At 34.3% G+C, this 20,974-nt stretch overlaps 1 protein-coding gene across 14 annotated transcripts in view; it reads left to right on the top strand.

Moving 5' to 3' along the window:
* Positions 1–20,974, top strand: part of BAZ2B (bromodomain adjacent to zinc finger domain 2B) — a 384,776-nt gene that overhangs the window by 262,611 nt on the left and 101,191 nt on the right. For 10 of the 14 annotated variants that reach the window (XM_014785922.2, XM_087435273.1, XM_087435271.1 and 7 more), the window contains 5 exons: positions 5,481–5,669; positions 10,815–10,982; positions 11,923–12,116; positions 18,351–18,548; positions 19,122–19,517. In XM_014785922.2, coding sequence (XP_014641408.1) covers positions 5,481–5,669; positions 10,815–10,982; positions 11,923–12,116; positions 18,351–18,548; positions 19,122–19,517 — 1,145 coding nt within the window. The remainder of the gene's footprint in view (positions 1–5,480; positions 5,670–10,814; positions 10,983–11,922; positions 12,117–18,350; positions 18,549–19,121; positions 19,518–20,974) is intronic. The other 4 variants (XM_087435272.1, XM_087435264.1, XM_087435270.1 and 1 more) reach the window with 3 other exon arrangements.

Here is a 20,974-nt window from a genome sequence, read left to right as displayed (position 1 = left end):
TTATGCAAAATATGCACATTGTTACCTGTTAAAATAAAAACTAAAGTTGCATTCATAATATTGAAACTATGTTTGAATGTTAATATCTGTTAAAAAGAATAATTGTGATCTAAAAGTGTTTTCATTTTATAATTTATCAGTTTGCAAATGTTCTTTTTTTTGAGCAAAATTTAGGAGTTTTTAATCATAATCTTTGGTTTTTATTTGGGAACATGTTCTGACATTAGGTATGTTAATGTAGAAAAAAGTTACTTCTCCAAAAGTGAAGCATTCTAATACCCAAATAATTTTATTTTGTAAGGTTAATAGAGCATGTTTGACTTGTGTTGTATTTTGTTTCATGTAAGAAGATATCATCCTGCTTTTTTATTAATAGAGAATATGCTTTGTTTTAAAAGTAGTTATAGCATTCCCTAAGCCATCACTAGTCTGTGATCAAAAATCACCTTGTGAACGTAGCTTGAAATTTCAAGACAGTTGGAGAAGGCTAATGCCATTGTCCTGGCAATGGAACCCAGGGTGTAATCTAAACAGCACCCCCTGCTGTATAAGAAGATTAAAGCCACAACAGAGATGTTATTAAATCAGCTTCTAATTACCCAAAGAGCTTTTAGTAACATTGTGAATGCCTTTTATAAATGGAGCAGAAAAAAAAGTGAGATATATTTTCAATCATTTAAAGAATGACTCCTGGTTGTTATAGCCTCTTAAAAGAAGAGAGAAACAAAGAATTGAAAACTATCATTTTAGAGTTGTTCACATAGGTATTAGGAAGTGTTGTCCCTGCAACTGATAAGAGTTTGCTTTATGCAATATTTTGTAGAGAGTAAAAATGATTAAGAAATGGCTCTTTCTTCATAACCTTATACCCTACTAATGGTATGATAAAAGACAGATTGTGAATAATCATGAATGTTCAAAGGAGGCCCAAAACGTATCTCTCTGGGAGATATGTTTTTGAGATGGTTAGGAAAGGATAGATAGGATTATAAAAGGCAAAAGAAGTAAAACAGCATGTTATATAAGCATGGGAGGTCTGAAGTAGAAGAAATAATGTGACCGAAATTATAATTGTGGGAAACATTTGTTAAGTACCTATAGTGTTTCAGATTATGCCAGGGATTGGGGATACTGAGATGAATGAGATTCAGTTTTTGCTCTCAAGGAGCTAAAATCCTAGTTCAGAATTCATTTGCATAGAAGTGATAGTTAAAACAGTAGAAGCACATGAAATAACTGAGGAAAAAAGCATAAAGAGAAAAAAAGAGATAGCTAGACAAAATCTTTAGGAATGCTTACATTTAGAAAAGAAAATAAAATCGAATAAAATAGACAATAGTATTTTTTTTTAATTTTTTTCTTGTAATGAGAACTTTTTTTTTGAGGAAGATTGGCCCTGAGCTAACATCTGGTACCAATCTTCCTCCTTTCTTCCTTTTCTCTCCCCAAAGCCCCAGTAGATAATTGTATGTCATGGTTGTATATATTTCTAGTTCTCTACGTGGGACACCACCTCAGCATGGCTTGATGAGCAGTGCGTAGGTCCGTGCCCAGGATCCAAACCAGCGAACCCTGGGCCGCCAAAGCAGAATGAGCCAACTTAACCGCTACCCCACTGTGCCAGCCCGAGTAGACAGTAGTGTTATTGAAAGATATACTTAAGAAGAGGATCAAGATAATTCCATGACTTGGAGTTTAAGGGTGAACATGGGTTTTAATAAGGAGGAGGCAATCAGCAATGCCAGATTTATAAGGGGTGGTTAAGAATGAGAAGCAAAAATTAATGGGATCTAGTGATTAGGAAAAGTTGAGTAACTTTACAGACAAAATGGAAGAGAGGCTTGGGGCTTGGCATAAATATTAAAGATTCTGTGAAGTGGGAAGGAAGTAGATGTACAGGTATAAGACTTTTCTTCCAAGGTTAACACAGGAGAGATGATGATAGGATTGAGAGGGAAGGGGAGTCATAGACGATTGGGAGAGACCAGAGGTCATGCTGAGAAATAAGGAAATGGAAATGTGGAAATTGCATTAGAGTGCAATTTAAGAGTTTAAGATCTTGGAGGTGGTAACATTTTGTGTGATCAAATCCAACATGTACCTAAATGGAATCAAGGAGGAATAAAGGGCCAAGTGGTAATTAAAAAAAAAGTCAGGACCATGGGTTGGTGAAGTAAGGCAAAAAGAAACTAGGAAGCATATTTGCAAGTTTAAATGAAGATTCAAGACAACTTCCTGTTCTGATTGAACACCTTCAGAATCAGTCACATGAATGTGCCTCTTCTGCTCTTAATGAGTAGTGAATTGATTCATTCAACAGATATTTATCGTATATCTACTATGTGCGAGACACTGTTTTAGGTATTTGGGATCTATTACTGTGTCCTGTATGTGACAGTACAAGTTTCTAATACTGAAATATTAACTAACTTGTTTTACACATTGCGGTGTAAAAAATAGTCTTACACTATTTAAATTATGTTCCAATCATGAGTTCCTCGAGGTCAGGGATTATTATGCCTTGTTTATCCTTATATGCCAATTACTCAACATAGTACTTGATACTTAAAAGGTATGTTCATGAAATGTCTGAATTGCTGCAACTGTTGAATAAAGAACATAATAATTCTGGAAGATTTTTACATGGAATTGGTATCTGTGTTTTTTAAAAGGTGGTAGATAATACTAAAGTTATATATAGTGTTACAGAGCCTTTTAATAAGGAAGATATAATCTTTTCTATATCACTGACTTCTATATTCTTGCTATAAAGGCAAAATACAGTAAAAATTATGAAATGTATTATGAAATTATTTCCCTTCTGCGGTACAACTTTATCCATATGTAGCAGGGAAATTCTCTAATGTGTATTTTTGATAATGCATTGTATCACTGTAATCTTTATAACGTGGTCCTAGTCTTCTTTACTAAATACAAAAGTGAGTCTTTTCTCACCAACAAAGAAGAGGCCCTGTAGATTCCATTGTCACGTGTATGCCTTCTATGCTTTGATTATCTTCACCAAGAATTTTATAAGAAAGAATAAGAAAATAGAGTAAAGTAGGTCTTTGTAATGTTGCCAGGCATAGATGTAAATCTGTGTACAGGACTATACTTTTTTTTTTTCCATTTGAATCTATGGTGAATAAAGCTCATATTTTGTTGACATTTTCTACTCAGTTCCTTCTAGATATCACTGTTTTTAAAGAATTTAAAAAAAGACCTTTTTTGTTATCAAATTGTGTGTGATCGGTTCTTAATTATTGCTGCAAGAATGACAACTTCATTTAGGTATTGCTAAAGTTTTCTGTTCATGAGACTCCAAGGTTTAGCTTATTTACTTCTTCACAATAATAAAATTAGTGTTTTAACTATGCATCTAAGAATGCTGCTTACCACCAATTCATTAGCTGTTATAGAAGTATTTCTATCAGTTTCTGATCCTTTATAATTTCCATTTGTTCTGAATTTTTATATTTTGTATAGCTTTGAGTTTTACCTCACAAATTTTTTTGTATTAAATCACTGCTACATATATGTAGTTGACATATAATTTAAGAATTATTATTTTGTAAAATATAAATGACAAATTATTCTAAAATCCCCAAACTAGAATGTTCAGTTCAACTTGCTCATCAAGAAAACTGATGTAGAAGGAAATGTAACTTCTACATTTAGTAGTATGTTTATAAATAAAACATTTAGTAGTATGTTTATAAATAAAACATTTGATTAAGGACATCTGATTCAGGAAGTCTGATTGGTGAGAGCCAGGGATTTTATATGCAATCAAATGTAAAGATAAATACTGACTCTTAACGTTACAGGCTCATTTTTTAGAATAACTATCTGGGTTTTTGAGAATTTGCCAAAAAAAAAATTACACAGTCATTCTGGTGGCCTATCACTAGTCTTAAAAATAGTGATAGTTGTTACCTTTCTTCTGGTAGCATGCCCTATTTTGTGTTGATGCAGCTTCAGTGCTAATGCATTCTAGAACTTTGATAACGCAAAAGTACCAAATTCACAAATTTTCTGTTTAGGCTTTGATGAACAAAAACAGACTGACTGACTTAGAAAAGATACCCATGGTTGTGTACTTCTCCTCCTCCCTCACGGTTTCTTTGTGAGCCTCCCTTGTAAAGACACGTTGAGGGTCTTCCCTGTGAGATCTAGTTATTGCTTTGTTATAGTGGGACCTCGACCCTCAACCAGAACTTTTTACTATATGGGCTGATATAAGATATACTCGATGCAATTTATTTAAATCTTACTACTTCATTGAAAAGTATAGTGTTATTTCAGTAAAGAATATAGGGTTTATATTAGTCTCTGAGGGTACACTCTGACCTTTCTGATGACTTCTTGGTTTTCAGGGAGTAAAAAAGCAAAAAGGAGAGATTTCATTGATAACTGATAACACAAAGTATACTTATTTTTAATGTATTTTTTCATTTGCTTCAAACATATTGTGTTAAAACTAATTAAATTGCAATGCACAGTCAGGTCTGATATATAAGGAAGCCTTATTCTTATTTTAACAGAGCACAATACCTTTCACACAGTAACTTCTTAATATAGCTTGGAGTGTGGGGTTTGATATTCTGTTTTCATAGTATCAAGCCAGGGAAACTTAATTATTTCCTGGAAGTAAAAGGAAGATTTCCAAGTGTTAGCAAATTTTCTGCCAAATCCCTAAAAAGTATGAAAAATAAGTCATGTTTTTGATTGTATAACACTCCAGCCTGGGGTTATGACATTTAGTACCAGGTTTTCTTTAGAGTAAAAGTGGAGATTGAAAAGTCACACATTTGGATTGAATGTGATCTATCACAGAGTTAAAAAATGATTTTTATATTGATAACCACCCTTGGATGCATTTAGAAATATCTTAGTAAATTTATTCATTAAATCTTTATGTTGTCTTATACATTGCTTTGTTAGGCTAGAATATAATCCGTTTTTGGTATCAACTCTCCTCACCTAAGAGGTATTGGATAGAGAACATAGCTTCAATTCTGGCACGTGGAAACTGGGAACTCTTTGCCTAGAGTGCATGATAATTTGAGTAATGACTTGGTGACACATTCTGGACTTATTTAATTGGTTCTTCAACCTTGTTTTAATAGGACGTTTTTATTTTGATACTATATTAATGTACATGTATTAAGAGAAAGTTTACCTAACTTCTGTAGGTCAAACTTTTATAATAGTGAAAATTATTTGCTTAAAAACATCATTTCTCAAATTCAAAGTAAATAAGGCTATACCATTCATTTAATTATTTTTAGAATGCTTTCATATTTCTAGAAACATCTTATTCTCTAGGCTTTGAATAGCAAAAATGCAAAAGACAAACTGTAATATAAAAATTTGATAAGAAATTATTATAAATTTTAACTTTGACTATGAACGCTGAAATCAGATAAATCTCATCTGTTTTTATAGTACAACTTTAAGTGTGTTTTTTTCCCTCCCAGGACATTTATTCAGAGCAGCTGGGGATCAACCGTTTAACCTGTCCACAGTGTCGAGTGCCTTCCCAATGGTCAGCCACCCAGTCTTTGGTCTACATTCAGCCAGCTCAGGGCATTCAGAATTTGGTGGTTTGGGGACACTTGGTACACCCACAGCCTTAGCCGCACATCCCCAACTAGCATCTTTTCCAGGTAAACATCTATTACAAACAGTGTTCAGGGAAAGGAGAAAAGCTTGAAAATGTTCAGGCAGTAATTTGTTTATTAAATTGAACAAAAAGAATAGTCTAATGCCTGGTATATTAAAACTCTTGTGCAAGAATTGGCTCAGTAGTATTTATCATGGGCAAAAAAATAAAACATACTGTGTGTGCTAGGTGGCAATGCAATTAATTAGATATTCAAGTGTTTAGCTAGAGAAATAGACATCTGCCAGAAGAATGAATGATTAGGCCAAGTTTTTCTCATGCTTTTTGTTAAAGTATAACTGGCAGAAAAGTGTACATATTTTAAATGTAGAGCTTGATGAATTTTTCTCAGCTTTATTTGACCCTTTAAAAACATTTAACTTACAATGGAAAACTAAAGTCCACTTCTTGTAATGAATATCTCTATTCTTTTATTTTGAGTTCTCACTGCTTTGTACTTTATAAGGAAGATGAACTTGGCTCTTAAATTTCTATATTTTTCCATATTTGATCAAAACAACTATAGATTTACACCACTTACATGGTAGGAAGACCAGAATTATCCCAAATTCTATAGATTATGAGAATTCAGGAGTTCAGTAAGACACTAATTAAAGCTTAATTCAGGCAAACATGCTATAATTTGTCTTGTTATACTATTTTGAAAGTCTAAACTTTAATGCGTTTCCCGTGATTAATTTTACTTTAATAAACTTTAGTAAGGGATGCATAGTTTAGTGTTATGTAAAATAGTTTAAAAATTAGAGCATAAATCTAGAGGCAAATAGACCTGAATTTAAATCTGGCTTTTCCGTGTTTTAGCTGTATGACCTTGAACAAGTAATCCAACCTCTCAGCCTCAGTTTTCTCATCTGAAAAAATGAGGATAATAATAGTACCGGCCTCTTAGGGTTCTTGTGAACATTAAAGGAAATAAGCTGTGTTCAGTGCTGAATGCAGTGCTTGGCACACATAATTAGTACATAGTTGATAACTATCATTATTATTTTCTCTTGCCCACTTTAATGGGTAATAAATTGTCAAGTGCTTCTTTAAAAGGAAACAACTATCTCGTTTGAACTATATATATAGAATGGAAAGATGGTTAAATGTATATTTCAAAGACTATTTCTTGAGTCATGTTATTCCTTTAATTCAGTTATCTGGGAGAGAGGGGATGGTGGGGAGAGATAATGTGACTAGAAAGTTAAAATAAAGTCTTAAACTAAGTCTTAACACTTATTTTAAAAATACTCTTAGGAATTTATTTCAGTCCGTTTCTAGCATGGTTGCTTAGCAAGATGAGCATTCAATAGATATTTGCAGGAACATAAGATTACTGAATAAAAATCAAAATGGGTAATAGTAATATAGTTAGTTCCTGGTATCTTAATTTTTTTTAATTGTTTTATCATAGTTTATTATAGTATTGCTTTTCAGCATTTCTAAACCACAATGTAATTACAATATTATTAAAATCAAATACCTTCTGCTCTGGAATGATGGTTAACAAGTGTAAAGAATTACTTGCCTGGATTTCAATAATGTTGATACTTTATAGAAAGTATAAACAGTATAGAAAAAAATTTAATAACTTCCCTAGCCTGTATAAACTATTCACTCATTCATTTATATTACAAAGTTCTTTGAGCATCTAGTATGTTCTGTACACTAGGCCAGGCATTGAGGAATACACTAACATAGTACATGTTATGTTACTTATAGTTCTTAGGAGATGGATAAACAGACCATTGCAAGACAGAACCTTGTAATATAAGCATACTTTTTTGCCAAATGAACAGAAGCTATGCCTAGTTTTAGAGGACTAACTTGTTTAAATTGTAGATTTGGTATAATAACTTAAATTTTCTGTAATTGGCTTTATTCCAAGGGGTAAGCAAAATGCCAAATTTTTTGAAATCACTTAATCAATAAGTGAAGACACACAAGGAAGAAATTACTAGGAATTTTTTTTATTTTTTGTGAGGAAGATCGGCCCTGAGCTAACGTCTGCCAATCCTCCTCTTTTTTTTCGCTGAGGAAGACTGGCCCTGGGCTAACATCCATGCCTGTCTTCCTCCACTTTATATGGGACGCCGCCACAGCATGGCTTGATAAGCAGTGCATCAGTGTGCGCCCAAGATCCGAACCAGCGAACCCTGGGCCACCGCAGCGGAGCACGTGCACTTAACTGCTTGCGCCACCTGGCTGGCCCCTACTATGAATTTTAAATGAGGAATTTTTTTAAAATTTTATCCACTTCTAAATTATTCTGCATTTCATGTGATTAAATCAGCAGATGCAAAATTATTTCATGGATAATAGTATAGTAAATTTATTTTCATTTATATTGAAATAGTGCTTCATGGTAATTTCTTTTAAAATATTTACAACTTGCAATCATTATATTTTTATATTATATTGCTATGAATTTTTTTGTAAAGTATCTGGCTCTATCTAGTATGAAAAATTTTAAAATTCTGCTATATCTTCTAGGTTCAAATTGAGATTCAATATATCATCTGAAATATTAGAATCTTTCAGTTGATTATGATTAATATCGCTACTATGCTATTACCTCCTTTGAATACATTTAGAAATTCATCATGTGCTGGTTTATGTAATTCTTATTTTGTGTATTTCATTTTATCAACAAGCTAGTTTGTGCGTGACTAAATTTTTTTATTTTCTTAAATTTGGAAGATAAATAAGCTCGTCACTTAAAAATTATATTATTTCCTATGAAATATTAGACATTTGTAAAGTTTGTAGTCAGAAGCTCTACCATTTTCATCTTTTTTTTTTTTTTTTTTGTGAGGAGATCAGCCCTGTGCTAACATCCGCCAATCCTCCTCTTTTTTTTGCTGAGGAAGACGGCCCTGGGCTAACATCTGTGCCCATCTTCCTCCACTTTATATGGGACGCCGCCACAGCATGGCTTGCCAAGCAGTGCGTTTGTGCGCGCCCGGGATCCGAACCAGCGAACCCCATGCCGCCGCAGCGGAGCGTGCGCACTTAACCGCTTGCGCCACCGGGCCGGCCCCTACCATTTTCATCTTTTTATTTGATTAATCTTATTTACTTGTTTTTTTACTTGTGGTGTCACCTTATTTATACACATTTTTCCAATTGTTTTTTCCTAGTCCCTATTGTGTGCTTATTTACCATTGACGTTCTAAAGAACATTTTTATGTTTTTCCTGAGTTTGATTACATCTGAAATATTTGAGTATTATTACATTTTGATTACCTTACCCGATTTGTTGGTTGTTTACAAAGTCTATATATTCAACTGTAATGCTTTAATTATAGACTCTGTATTCAATAATATAAATATCTTTGGGAAACCTCAGTCCCTTTTTAGCAGCTATGTGGAACCTAGTTTTCAAACCTATAAATAACAATAGATTCCAACTGTGCTGATATAAGCCCAAAATACACAGTTTTTCTTCCTATCTGAATACACTTCTTTCATCTAAACGGTGGATAAATGATTAATGCTTTTGTATGGTTATTCTTGGTTCAGTTCCCATCATTCAGGCACTGCTGAATATACATTGGTGTCATTTCACTAGCAGTGCCTTCCTGCAGAGCAGAAGAATAGCTTTTGCAGTTTTCTGCTTATACTGTTTTTTTAGACCTTTCAGAATGGCAGCTACCATGGACATTTCACTTTTTTTTTTTAAAACCAGATTTCGCCGTTATATAATGAAGGTGCACATCACTTTACATCCTGTTTTTGATGAAGAGAGATTCCTAGAAAAGCTTTAAAGATCATATAATACAATACATTAACAATATTGAATTTTTCCAATACTATATTAGTTTTTTCCCTCTAATTTTCTTGTGGCTATTACAATCAATGAAAAATATACGGTATCTCTTGGAAGATTAGCCTGAAAGGTAATAACTGATTTGGTAATCTAGCAAGTTAGTCAGTTGGAAAAGATTGTTTCTGAGATTTTAGACGGGGCAATACAAGACTTTCCTTTGGATTATTTTCAAATCTCTTCTTTTTATCTTCACCATTCCTTGAAAAATGTATTCTATAAAATTTGGCTTCTCTTCTAGAAATTTTGACTAAGAGCCACTGTTTGAATATCAAAATTAGATATTCAAATACCATTTAGTCATTTTAGGTTGGTAAAACCAATCGTTGTTATCTTTAATTTATGAGAGAAATTATAAACAAAATTCAAGCTTTCTTCATTACCTTTGAGGGGATAAACTTTATAAATCTTTTATATTTTAATGTGACTTACTTGTTTTGGAAACCTCCTTTGAACACTTTTCATTTCTTAGACCAAGAAAAAAGGCTTACAGATTTTGTTCTCTTTATGTTTTAATTTGAATATAGAATGTTTTCTTTCATAAATACATTTGAAATTTTCAGTCATTATATTTTTATGTTATATTGCTGTGAATTTTTTTGTGAAGTATCTGGCTCTATCTAGTATGAAAAATTTTAAAATTCTGCTATATCATCTAGGTTAAAATTGAGACTCAGTATATCATCTGAAATATTAGATTATATTTATATATTATTTATAATATTTCTAATATTTAGGTATTAGATCTAAATATTTTTAATATTTCGAATATTAGAAATCTAGTCTAAAAGTATACTGGATTACAGTAGTCTTTGTATTATTATTTAAACCACTTGATTTATCAGAGCCAGATTTATATTGCATGTAATTTGAGGAAATTCTCAACATAGGATGTAGATGGTAACCTTAAATTCTAAGGTTTTAAAATAGATTGGTATAGTCTTAAGTATTTTGTTTCTTCACTAATTTAGAAAAATTATGGTATAAGTCATCAAAGAGTCAAATAGTTCTTTAATATCCTAAGTTTTTAATTTTATTTTTAAAACCATGGGCCACATTTGTTTTTTATAAACTTGAACTCAGAACCTGTGAAGTGAAGATCCTTGGATACTGTCTTAATGAGAGGCATGATGAGTGTATAACTTCTAATCAGCTGTATTATAATTAGAAAGATGATCAGAACTATGTGTAATTCAGCAATTCTGTTCCAAGATGAGACTTAAAATTTATTTTTAGGAATAAAGTATAAAAAGCATTGTTACATTAACTAGAAAGTTAATTCAGGTCTTTTTGCTTGTTTGTCTGGTGTTTGGTTTTGAGGTGCAGAATGGTGGCGAACAGCAGATGTTCATACTCGTACAGGGGCAACCTTGTTTCCGCCATTACTGGGAATTCCACCACTGTTTGCTCCTCCAGCCCAGAATCATGATTCTTCTTCATTCCATTCAAGGACTTCAGGAAAAAGTAATCGAAATGGTCCTGACAAAGGTATCCATATTAACTTAAGTGCTGCAAACCCTCCATTCCAATACCTATTTTCAGTAGTTTCAAGTTTAATAATATTTATAGGGCATTGTGCTAGACACTTTCACATTGTCTTGTTTAATCCTTGTAATAACTCTTTGAGATTGGAAGTATTCTCATTTTGCAGCCAAGGTTAAATAAGTTATTCAAGGAAATACTACTTATTTGTCGATGTGGCACAGTCAGGATTTGAACCCAGGTCTTCTAACTCCCAACTCTACTGCTTTTTCCTCTGTATCCCATTACCTCCTTTATATAACCCAATGTAATATATTACTTCTTCTGTAATTAAGCATTAAATTCATTAAAACTAATATCCTAATACTCCTTTTTTATCATTAATATTTCTGAAGTTCATAACTATTGTTAGAATATCGTTTGCAAATTATAATAGTATTTTAGATGGTTTATTATCTTTCTTTTCACTTGAGTAGGTGTTTTGGGGAGTTTGCTCTGAAAGGGGAAATATTTGTGTTTAATGATCTTTCTAAACATTTTTTTAGTTGAGTGAAATTCACATTAACGTAAAATTAACCACTTTAAAGTGAACAATTCACTGGCATTGAATGCATTCACAATGTTGTGCAAGCACCACCTCTATCTAGTTTCAGAACATTTTCATCACCCCAAAAGGAAACCCCAGACCTGTTAAACAGTTTCTCCCTATTCTTCCCTACCCCGGTCCCTGGCAACTACTAGCTTGCACTCTGTCTCTATAGATTTACCTATTGTGAATATCTCGTATAGATGGAATCATATAATATGTAACCTTTTGTGTCTGGCTTCTTTCACTTAGTACAATGTTTTCAAGAGTCATCCACATGGTAGCATATATTATTACTTCATTCCTTTTTATGGCTGAATAATATTCTATTGTATAAACATGCTTATTTTTATTTTCAAGGTGTAAATGGGTCAATAAATGGAAACAGTACATCATCTGTATCTGGTATCAACACATCTGTACTATCCACTACTACTTCAAGTTCCGTGGGACAAACTAAAACTATAAGCTCAGGTGGAGGGAATCGAAAATGTAATCAGGAACAAAACAAAAACCAGCCTTTGGATGCTAGAGCTGACAAAATCAAAGATAAGGTAAGTTATTCTTTGAAGAACAAATATATATCAGATCTGTGCATAAGCATTCTAAAGGTCAAACCACCTGAATCTATGGAATAATTTCTTATGAATTATCAACTCCTGTTTTTTCAGATCTTTATTTCTATGGTGTGGTACTAATATTAGGTATCTTAAAAAATAAAATTGTCAGCATCAGTATAAATAATACAAATAGTAATAATAGTTAAGATTTACTGAGAACTTAATACATTGCAGCTCTGCTCTCATTGCTTTGCATGTAACATCTATTTCAATCTTCCCCAGTGAGGTAGGTACTATTATTATAAATGGGGAAACAGAACCCCAAAATAATTGGCCAGTAAGTGGCTAGAATTTAAAATCAGGCAGGTTGATTCCAGAGACCATGCTTTAGGAAAACAAAAACAAAAAACCTTTTATTATGGAAAATTTCAAATATACAAAGTAGACAGAATAGCATAATAATACTGTGCACCCATTATTCAGTTTCAACAGTTATCAACTCATGGCCAACTTTTATTTCGTTGTATCCCCAACTGTGCAGGTTATCACTTCAATGCCTCTCAGCTCTAAATTCACCCTTTTCTCCTTTGCCAGTTGGCACAGTATTAGACCTTTAAATAGAGGGTCCTACAGAAACACTGGAAGTGGAAGGGGCTTCTGTTCCTGGTTCTACTGTTTTCTTTTTGCTCTTATACTGTGGCTGCCAGTGGATGGCATCCTCGCCAGCTGGCAGCTTCTCTGTTGGTTGTAGTCTACACCGTCTAGTGAGTTTCACTGGCATCCCAACAGGCAGCTTATTAGCAAGTTTTGCTGGGATGCCAGTAGGTAACTTTCTAGCTAATTTTACAGGCATCCCAGCTAGCAGGTTCCCAGCAAGTTTTTCTGGCACTGCAGCAGGCAATGTTTCCTGAGTGCCAGCCTTGACCTAATGCCTCAATGAGCTTCTCTGCCATCCAGTGGGCAATAGCCACATCATCTCCAGCAAAGTCCAAAGCTCAGCCTTGGAGGAGAGAGGCTCACTTCCAAGTTTATCTTTATTTTAGTACACAACCTCAGCCCTACAGTAAGTGGCTATTCCCTACATCTGCTATTCCAGTATTGTTTAGAGGTCTCTTTATTCCTTTAAGTAGTTCATTATTCTGTTACTAATTAATAACTCTTCTATAAAATTTTCCTGTTCAAATTGCTAATGTGGTTTCTGCTTCCTGACTAGACCTTGTCTGTTATAGAAGGGTTATCAGGGGTCACTGTGAGCCTTTGGATTTCCTCTTCCACATCATGCCAGGGAAGCTGTGACATTTCAACTCATTTAATGTAGGCCATCACCAAGCCTAGGTTTCTTTTATCCAACCAAGTAAGCTGAGATACCTCCAGCTACATGAACTAACACATTATATCCAGAATTTCTAGTAGGTGCACCCATATCAGTGAATTTGGCCTGCTTCCATTTGTAATTTCCTCTTGAGTGAAAGGTCTTGGTTTATCCTGAGTTTAAAGCCTTACCATCAACTGCAAACATTTTGGAAACAAAGATAATAACCACAGCAGTGTTTTCTCATCTACATTTTATAAAAACTATTTTCAGGGCTTGGTTTTCTGGGGGAAAAGAATCAAAAGTCACATCACTTTCTCCATTATCTCGGCTGTAATATCAATGGGACTGGGAAGCTTCTGACACCATAGCAAGAAGAGCAAGATATGGGTAGCCACTAACTGCAGATAGCATTGATATGAACTTTAAATCTGAACAGTGTGCCTCCCAGGCTCCAATTTTTAATCCTAAGGAATTATCAAATTTTACTTTGTCCTTTTTCAAGACAGCATCAAGTTCCACATATTTTCAGGGATCAACTGAACAAATAAAGATTTTTTTCCTTTTGCCCAGCATATTTCGTAGAAATACTTCCTCTAGATCTTTCAGTTCTCTTCTTAACAGAAGATAAATGTTTTCTAGAATACAGCAAGACATATGACAATCTAGGGGAAGGTCATCTGGTGAGGCCAAGAAGCCTAGTGGTACCCGTCACAAAAGCTCAACAGGATGTACTTAGGCCCCAAGGCAAACATTTCTTTTCCTCTTCAAGCCATCCCACTGAGCACTCGAGCAAATGTGATAAAAGACTCTTGGTTGTCTCCCTCCAGGTTTCAGAGTCATACTCTCCACCTGTTGCTCCTCAGCTGCTCTTCACCCTTCTCCCTTATGGTTTGTTTCAAGGGCATTCCCATTAGTGGGAGTTCCAAAGGCCTATCCCCGCGCTGCTGCCAGCTTCTCCGCATGCCAGACGCTGACTGAAACACCACCTCATTCCTTACTCCTATAGTATTTTGAAGCAAATACCAGACATTATATCACTGGATATATTTCTATATGTATTTCCAAAACTTAAATGTCCACGGTTTTAAACCTTACACTATCCTACCTCTTAGAAGTATCCTTCTCTTTAGAAGTAGTGCTAAAATCTAGTAAAATCTAAAATCTCCAGTGCCTCCACAATCTACAAGGCATTAAGCAAGACTTTGGAGGCATTGATATGAAACAGACCCTGCCCTTAGATCTAATAAGGAATCTACATTGACATTCCTAAGCTAAAGCAGTACTGTTAAAGTAAAAAGTATTTCCAGTAGCAGGTACTAAAAACTTACAGAGGCGCCTCTTTAATGAGACAAAAGATAGATTCTGAGTTACCATAGTGGTGTCTATAGACATCTACATAGAAATAACACTAGAGAGAGACTGGCTATCAAAATAAAGGATACTAGAACTTAAGATTTCAGAAGACGGGCACCTTTGGGTAATACGTGGTCTGCAGGGATTTGTGGTAGTAGGTTGTTCAAGTAAAATGGACATGAAGAGCATTGGAACTAAAGAAGAAAACCCTATTCTTTTTACCCAGTGTTTTTCAGTTTTAAAAGCTTTTTAAAAATTTCTTCATCAGCACTTTTCGTGTGTAGTTTGAAAACATGTTCTTTAGCCAATTTTGATAATCCCTCCTTGCGGGGCAGGATTACTTATCTCAATAATGCTCATTGAAAATCATTAAGTCCAATTCCCACATATAGTCTGCATGTATATTTAGAATAAATATAGATATTTTAAATTGGACAATGTCAGTCACAGACTAAAACACACATACAGCCTATTGAGAAAAAAATGAAACAATTCAAGTTGAATAAAGATCCGCTCCTGTTGCCATACAAGTTATTGTTACCACAGCAGCCAAAACAGTCTTTTTAAAACATAAGTGATTTTTTATGGCTTTAAAATATCATATGTTTCCATTCCCTCCAGTCGTTTCCTATCCCATTCAGAATACAGTGCTTGCCCTGTCTCATCTGACCCCTGCCAGTCCTTATTTCCTACGGCTGTCTCCCCGATTCCCTGCTGTAGCTGGACTAGGTGGCTTCTTTGTTCTTTGAACAGGTCAGACTCGTTTCCAGCTCATGGCTTTTGCCTTTGCTGTTTCCCTGTCTTGAGAGGCTCTTCTCTTCTCTTTATGTGACTGGCTCTTGCTTTCCATTTAGGTCTCAGCTCAGAAAGGTCTTACCTGATAACTGCATCCAAGTCTTCACCCCACCCTACCCCTGCACACACTATCTATCCAATTATCCTGTTGTAGTTATAATATTGATCGCTAAAAACAGTTATTTATATTGTTTGTTGATTCTCCTCTCATGTTCCCACCAGGACAGAATTGTTGTCGGTTTGTCACGCCCTTGTAACCCCAGAGACTAGAGCAACCATGCCAGGTTCATAATAGCCTTGAACTTGTATTTGTTTTGTGATTGAAAGAAATAAGCATACAGTGAAATGAAAGTTCATGGCGAGGGTTCTGAAAAGCTTTCCCAGATTGGATGGAGGGGGAATTAATAAGCTCTTGTTTGATCATTTTTTGACAAACCTAAGACGACTCATTTTTAAAATGTTTAAATGACAGAAAAGAGACATACTACCTAATTGTGTGTGAATACAAAAGAACTATACACACACACTAATAAGGACTAAGGAGATGAAATTGGTGATATCAAAACTCATTTTTCTCTAATTTCTGGACTTGTCTACTCATGTCTACTTTTTTTTTTCAGTGAGGGAGATTGGCCCTGAGCTAACATCTGTGCCACTCTTTCCTCTATTTTGTATGGGGGTTGCCTCCACAGCATGGCTTAATGAGTGGTGTAGGTCCGCGCCCAGGATCCTAACCCACAAAGCCTGGGCCACTGAAGCAGAGTGTGTGAACTTAACCACTACACCACAGGGCCAGCCCAACTTTTGTTTTTTTAACAGGGGCTAAATTTGTTACCTTATAAAAGCACAGGCTGTTTGCACACTGTCAGAGTATGCTCTGCAAAGACGACCTGCTTCAGAATCACGTGAAGTGGTTGTTAATGCAGATGCCTGGGACCCAGGCATCTGCTGGTTGCTCTAAGTTCTGCAAGTGAACATTATACCCTAAAGCTTTAGACTCTGCACCTCTAGACCCACTCTTGAGTGTAGGCCTCGTTTGTCATGTCATCTTTAAATTAAAAACTACACAGATTATTTGGGTGTTGAAATAATACCCAATAATCCAATAATAATCCAATAATAATAAATTTAGTTTATTTTTCTCTGCTAAATCACTGTAGCTCCCTCATTTCTTTCTTTTCTTAGCCCCTCATAAAACCAAAAGTGGTAACTTCAGTTTAGATTCCTTATGATTTTCATGGTCTTGCTGTACTGTACGTGTACCAAAATCACAACAGATTTTGGTTGCAAAGGAGGAGCTGTTTCTCTGCCAAATAAATGGCAGGCTTGATGTTACTATTGTTTCCCTTTAATCTCTACTTTAGTCTGTCTCCTCCTGTGATTCCCACACTATTCCAATTCAGTTTCTCATTGCTCTGCTTTACTGTGAGGAAAGGAGATAGCTCAGGGAATGATGGTAACTATTAGTCAGTTTATTGAAGGGTGTGTCTCTGGAGGAAGCATTACAGTTGCTAGTTTGGAGCAGTTAACACAGACTACCATTGCAAGCAGACTATAACAGCAGAAGTGACTCTCCTCGCTTATGTGCATTTTATTTGATTTAAATCAAATTTCAGAAGGCACAAAGGAAAGAGTGTAGATTTACAACCTAGAACTATGGCTTCAACTTGGCTTCCTGTTGTAGAGGTGTATTGTTGTCTTTCATTCCCCATACCCAATAGTCATGAAAGGCTGTATTTCCATTGAGACTATGACTTTTGTAATTCATTGCTTTTATAATTTATTGCTGCTTTTTCTATATTTTGTTCTTTGTTTTATCTATCAGCAAATGCTATTGAAATATTCCTAAGTAATTTTGGGTCGTACTCAATGTTGTTGCTCTCTCATTTCAACATTTCTCCTTTTCAGTCTTCCTATTGGCAGAGTTTTAACTTGAACATTGTTATGTAGTTATTTAGTTTTAATTCATCTCATGATTTTTCCTCCCTTTATCCACTACTATTGCCTGTTCTTTAAACATAAAACTTTCCTTTCATGTGACCTAATGTCCCTTTCTACCAGCTTTGGATTTTTTTTTCCTATAGAGTCTTAAATGTTCCAGACATGAATCTCTCTATCATATTTTTCTCTCTTTTCTGATGTGAAATATAAAAAATTAAATCTAACTAAAGCAGCCCCTAAGTCTTTTGCTACCTATTTTATCTTCTCTACAGCACTTATTACTGTATAAAATTATTTGCTTTTATATCAGTCATCTGTCTACTCTAACACCATACCCATTAAGTAAGTTTCAGGAAGGCAAAGGCTCTGTCTTAGACATCATTGTAGTCCAGCACATAGAAAGGTGTGTTTGGCATGTAATGTGTAAATATTTGGCTAGTGACACTATCTGCATAAAGAAAGCTAAATATAGAACTTGAATATATGTCACACTTATTGGAGTTATTTTGTAAATTGCTCTTTTTAATTTGTTGTACGTTTTGAAGCATGGCAGTCATATGAGTGGATCTACATATATAGTATATTGATGTTTCCAATATTCTGTACATGACAGAGCTTGTACTTTTTATTGGAGAATTCCTGTCAGAGAAGTTAATTTGATCAGTTTGTTGGATAATTACCCTTACAACATGTGACTTTTCCTTTTTCCTAAAATGACATTTTGAGATTGAATATATCATTTGAAAATTAAAAGAGCATACCCTTTACTGATACTTGAATTTTTCCAAAAATAAAGTCTTGCTAAAAATCTTGTCTTTATCCAGAAACCAAGGAAGAAAGCTATGGAAAGTTCTAGCAACAGTGATAGTGATTCGGGCACATCATCAGACACCTCAAGTGAGGGCATTAGTAGTAGTGATTCAGATGATCTAGAGGAAGATGAAGAAGATCAAAGTATTGAAGAAAGTGAAGATGATGATTCTGATTCAGAGAGTGAAGCACAACATAAAAGTAACAACCAGGTATAAATAATTTCATTGGCAGTTATCTACACATTATTTATATTTAGGAATTAATTGGTTTATCTTGACTCTCAAAGTCTATAAAGTTTAAAGTTAATCATTGCCTTTTGTTCTTACTACTTTTTTTTTTTTTTTGGTGAGGAAGATTGGCCCTGAGCTAACATCTGTTGCCAGTTCTCTTTTTTGCTTGAGGAAGATTGTCGCTGAGCTGACATGTTTGCTAATCTTCCTCTGTTTATATATGGGATGCCCCCATAGCATGGCTTGATGAGTGGTGCGTAGGTCCGCACCCAGGATCTGAACCCACGAACCCCAGGCCACCAAAGCGGAGCACATGAACTTAACCACTATGCCACTGGGCAGGCCCCTAGTTGTTAACTTTTGTGCAAGAAAGAATAGGAGATGGAGAAACATTTTTAAAGGGACATTTGGTATATTATTAGTGAGCTTTATATATCTATCATAAATCATAGGAACACTTTTTAAAGCATCCCTTTTTCCTCCTAGTTTTACTGCTTAATGTTCTGTGTTTTAATAGATGTTGAGAAGTTGCCTTTTAATTTTTATTTACAGGTGCTATTACATGGTATTTCAGACCCAAAAGCAGATGGACAGAAAGTAACTGAAAAAGCCCAGGAAAAAAGAGTACACCAGCCATTACCTCTTGTGTCTGAATCCCAGACTCACTCATCATTCCAGTCCCAGCAGAAGCAGCCTCAGGTTTTGTCACAGCAGCTTCCATTTATTTTCCAAAGCTCTCAGGCAAAGGAGGAATCTGTGAACAAACACACAAGTGTAATACAGTCTACGGGATTGGTGTCCAATGTGAAACCTTTATCTTTGATAAATCAAGCCAAAAAGGAAACTTACATGAAACTCATAGTTCCTTCTCCTGATGTACTTAAAGCAGGGAATAAAAATACCTCTGAAGAATCTAGTCTTTTGACCAGTGAATTGCGATCCAAACGGGTGAGTTAAAAATTATTTATGGAAGAATTTTCTTAGTAGGAAAAAAGCTTTTATGTAGTCTTACAATATACAAGTTTAAATTTTACTCTTATGTTTATACTTTCTTAGTCACCAGGAATAGAATATGCACATCAGAAAACTAAATTTCTCTGATTTTATATTTACATATTCATCTGTTTAATATATTTTTGGCAACATAATCATGTCATTTTCCCCCAGGTTTAATGATTTAGCAGTGAGAGGAGAAATATATTTGAATAAGACATACTTCGCAATTACTTTTGTTTAAAGTCAATGTCCTTTTTTTCTAACATCAATATATTTTTTTAAAGAAATGAACTCGAGTAATTTACCTCTATAATCCTATGATTTATCAATTTTAAGTATAAAAATCCTTTATAAAGAATCATTTTCTTTTGCCATTCTTAATGAATTATATGAAATACAAAATATTTTGAGTAACTTTTACTTATACAAACACCAGAACCACTCATCATAGAATTTTTTTATCTTTATTTTCTTGCTGTTGATTTTATATTACTATATAGTTTACATTCATATGTCCAGTGGAATTCTAGTAATTAAATTACCAATGCTTTTTATTCTAGAACCAGCCTAGAGGAGAGAAAAAATATTATATTTGAACACAGTATCCCATCTTCTGGTTACAAAAATTATCGTCAGGTGTCCTAATCATTAGATAACACTTGTAGAGCACTTATTGCTTGCCAGCCACTGTTTTAAGTGCTGAACGTGCATTTACTCCTTGGATTCTAACATCTATAAGTGCTACTTATATTATTATACCCATTTATAGATGATCAATTTGAGATTCGTAGAACTTAAATAAGTCTCCCAAGATCACACTGCTAGTTAGTGATGGAGCTAGGATTCAAACCTAGGCAGTGTGGTGCTAGAGTCCTTGTTCTAAAACACTATGATATGCTGCCTTTCTTTCTTAAAAAAGTCACAGGTGTTCTTGTCCATTGACTCTTATTTTACTGTGAAGAATTTAAGAACAGGGTCAAGGAAAAATTACTTCAACAAATCAGGCTTTTTTGAGAATTTAAATGAGTAGTTCTCAAGCCTACGTATACATTAGAATCACCTGGGAAACTTTAAAAAACAAATACCACTTTAGAACAATTAAATCAGGATCTCTTGTGTTGGGACTAAGGTATTACATGTCTAAAAAGCTTCCCAGTTGATTCAAATGTGCAACCAGATTTGAGAACCACTGATCTAAATGAAATGGCCAATGGTATCATAATATCATGCATGTGATAACTTGTAATGCACTGCTCAATCATAAGAAAGTATTATTAGTGGCATCACATTATTGACTCTCCATGAGTAAATTAAAAATTACATTTGGGTTATTTTAATTTTTCATTAATGTATATTCCACTTTAAGATAAATGAATTTACAGAGCCACCTCGAGTTATTGGCATTATGA

This window comes from Ceratotherium simum, chromosome 9 (genome assembly GCF_057802395.1).
Source record: "Ceratotherium simum simum isolate JZ-2026a chromosome 9, ASM5780239v1, whole genome shotgun sequence".
Taxonomy (NCBI): Eukaryota; Metazoa; Chordata; class Mammalia; order Perissodactyla; family Rhinocerotidae; genus Ceratotherium; species Ceratotherium simum.
The sequence above is the reverse complement of the archived record's forward strand: the minus strand, read 5'-3'. Positions and strand labels throughout refer to the sequence as shown.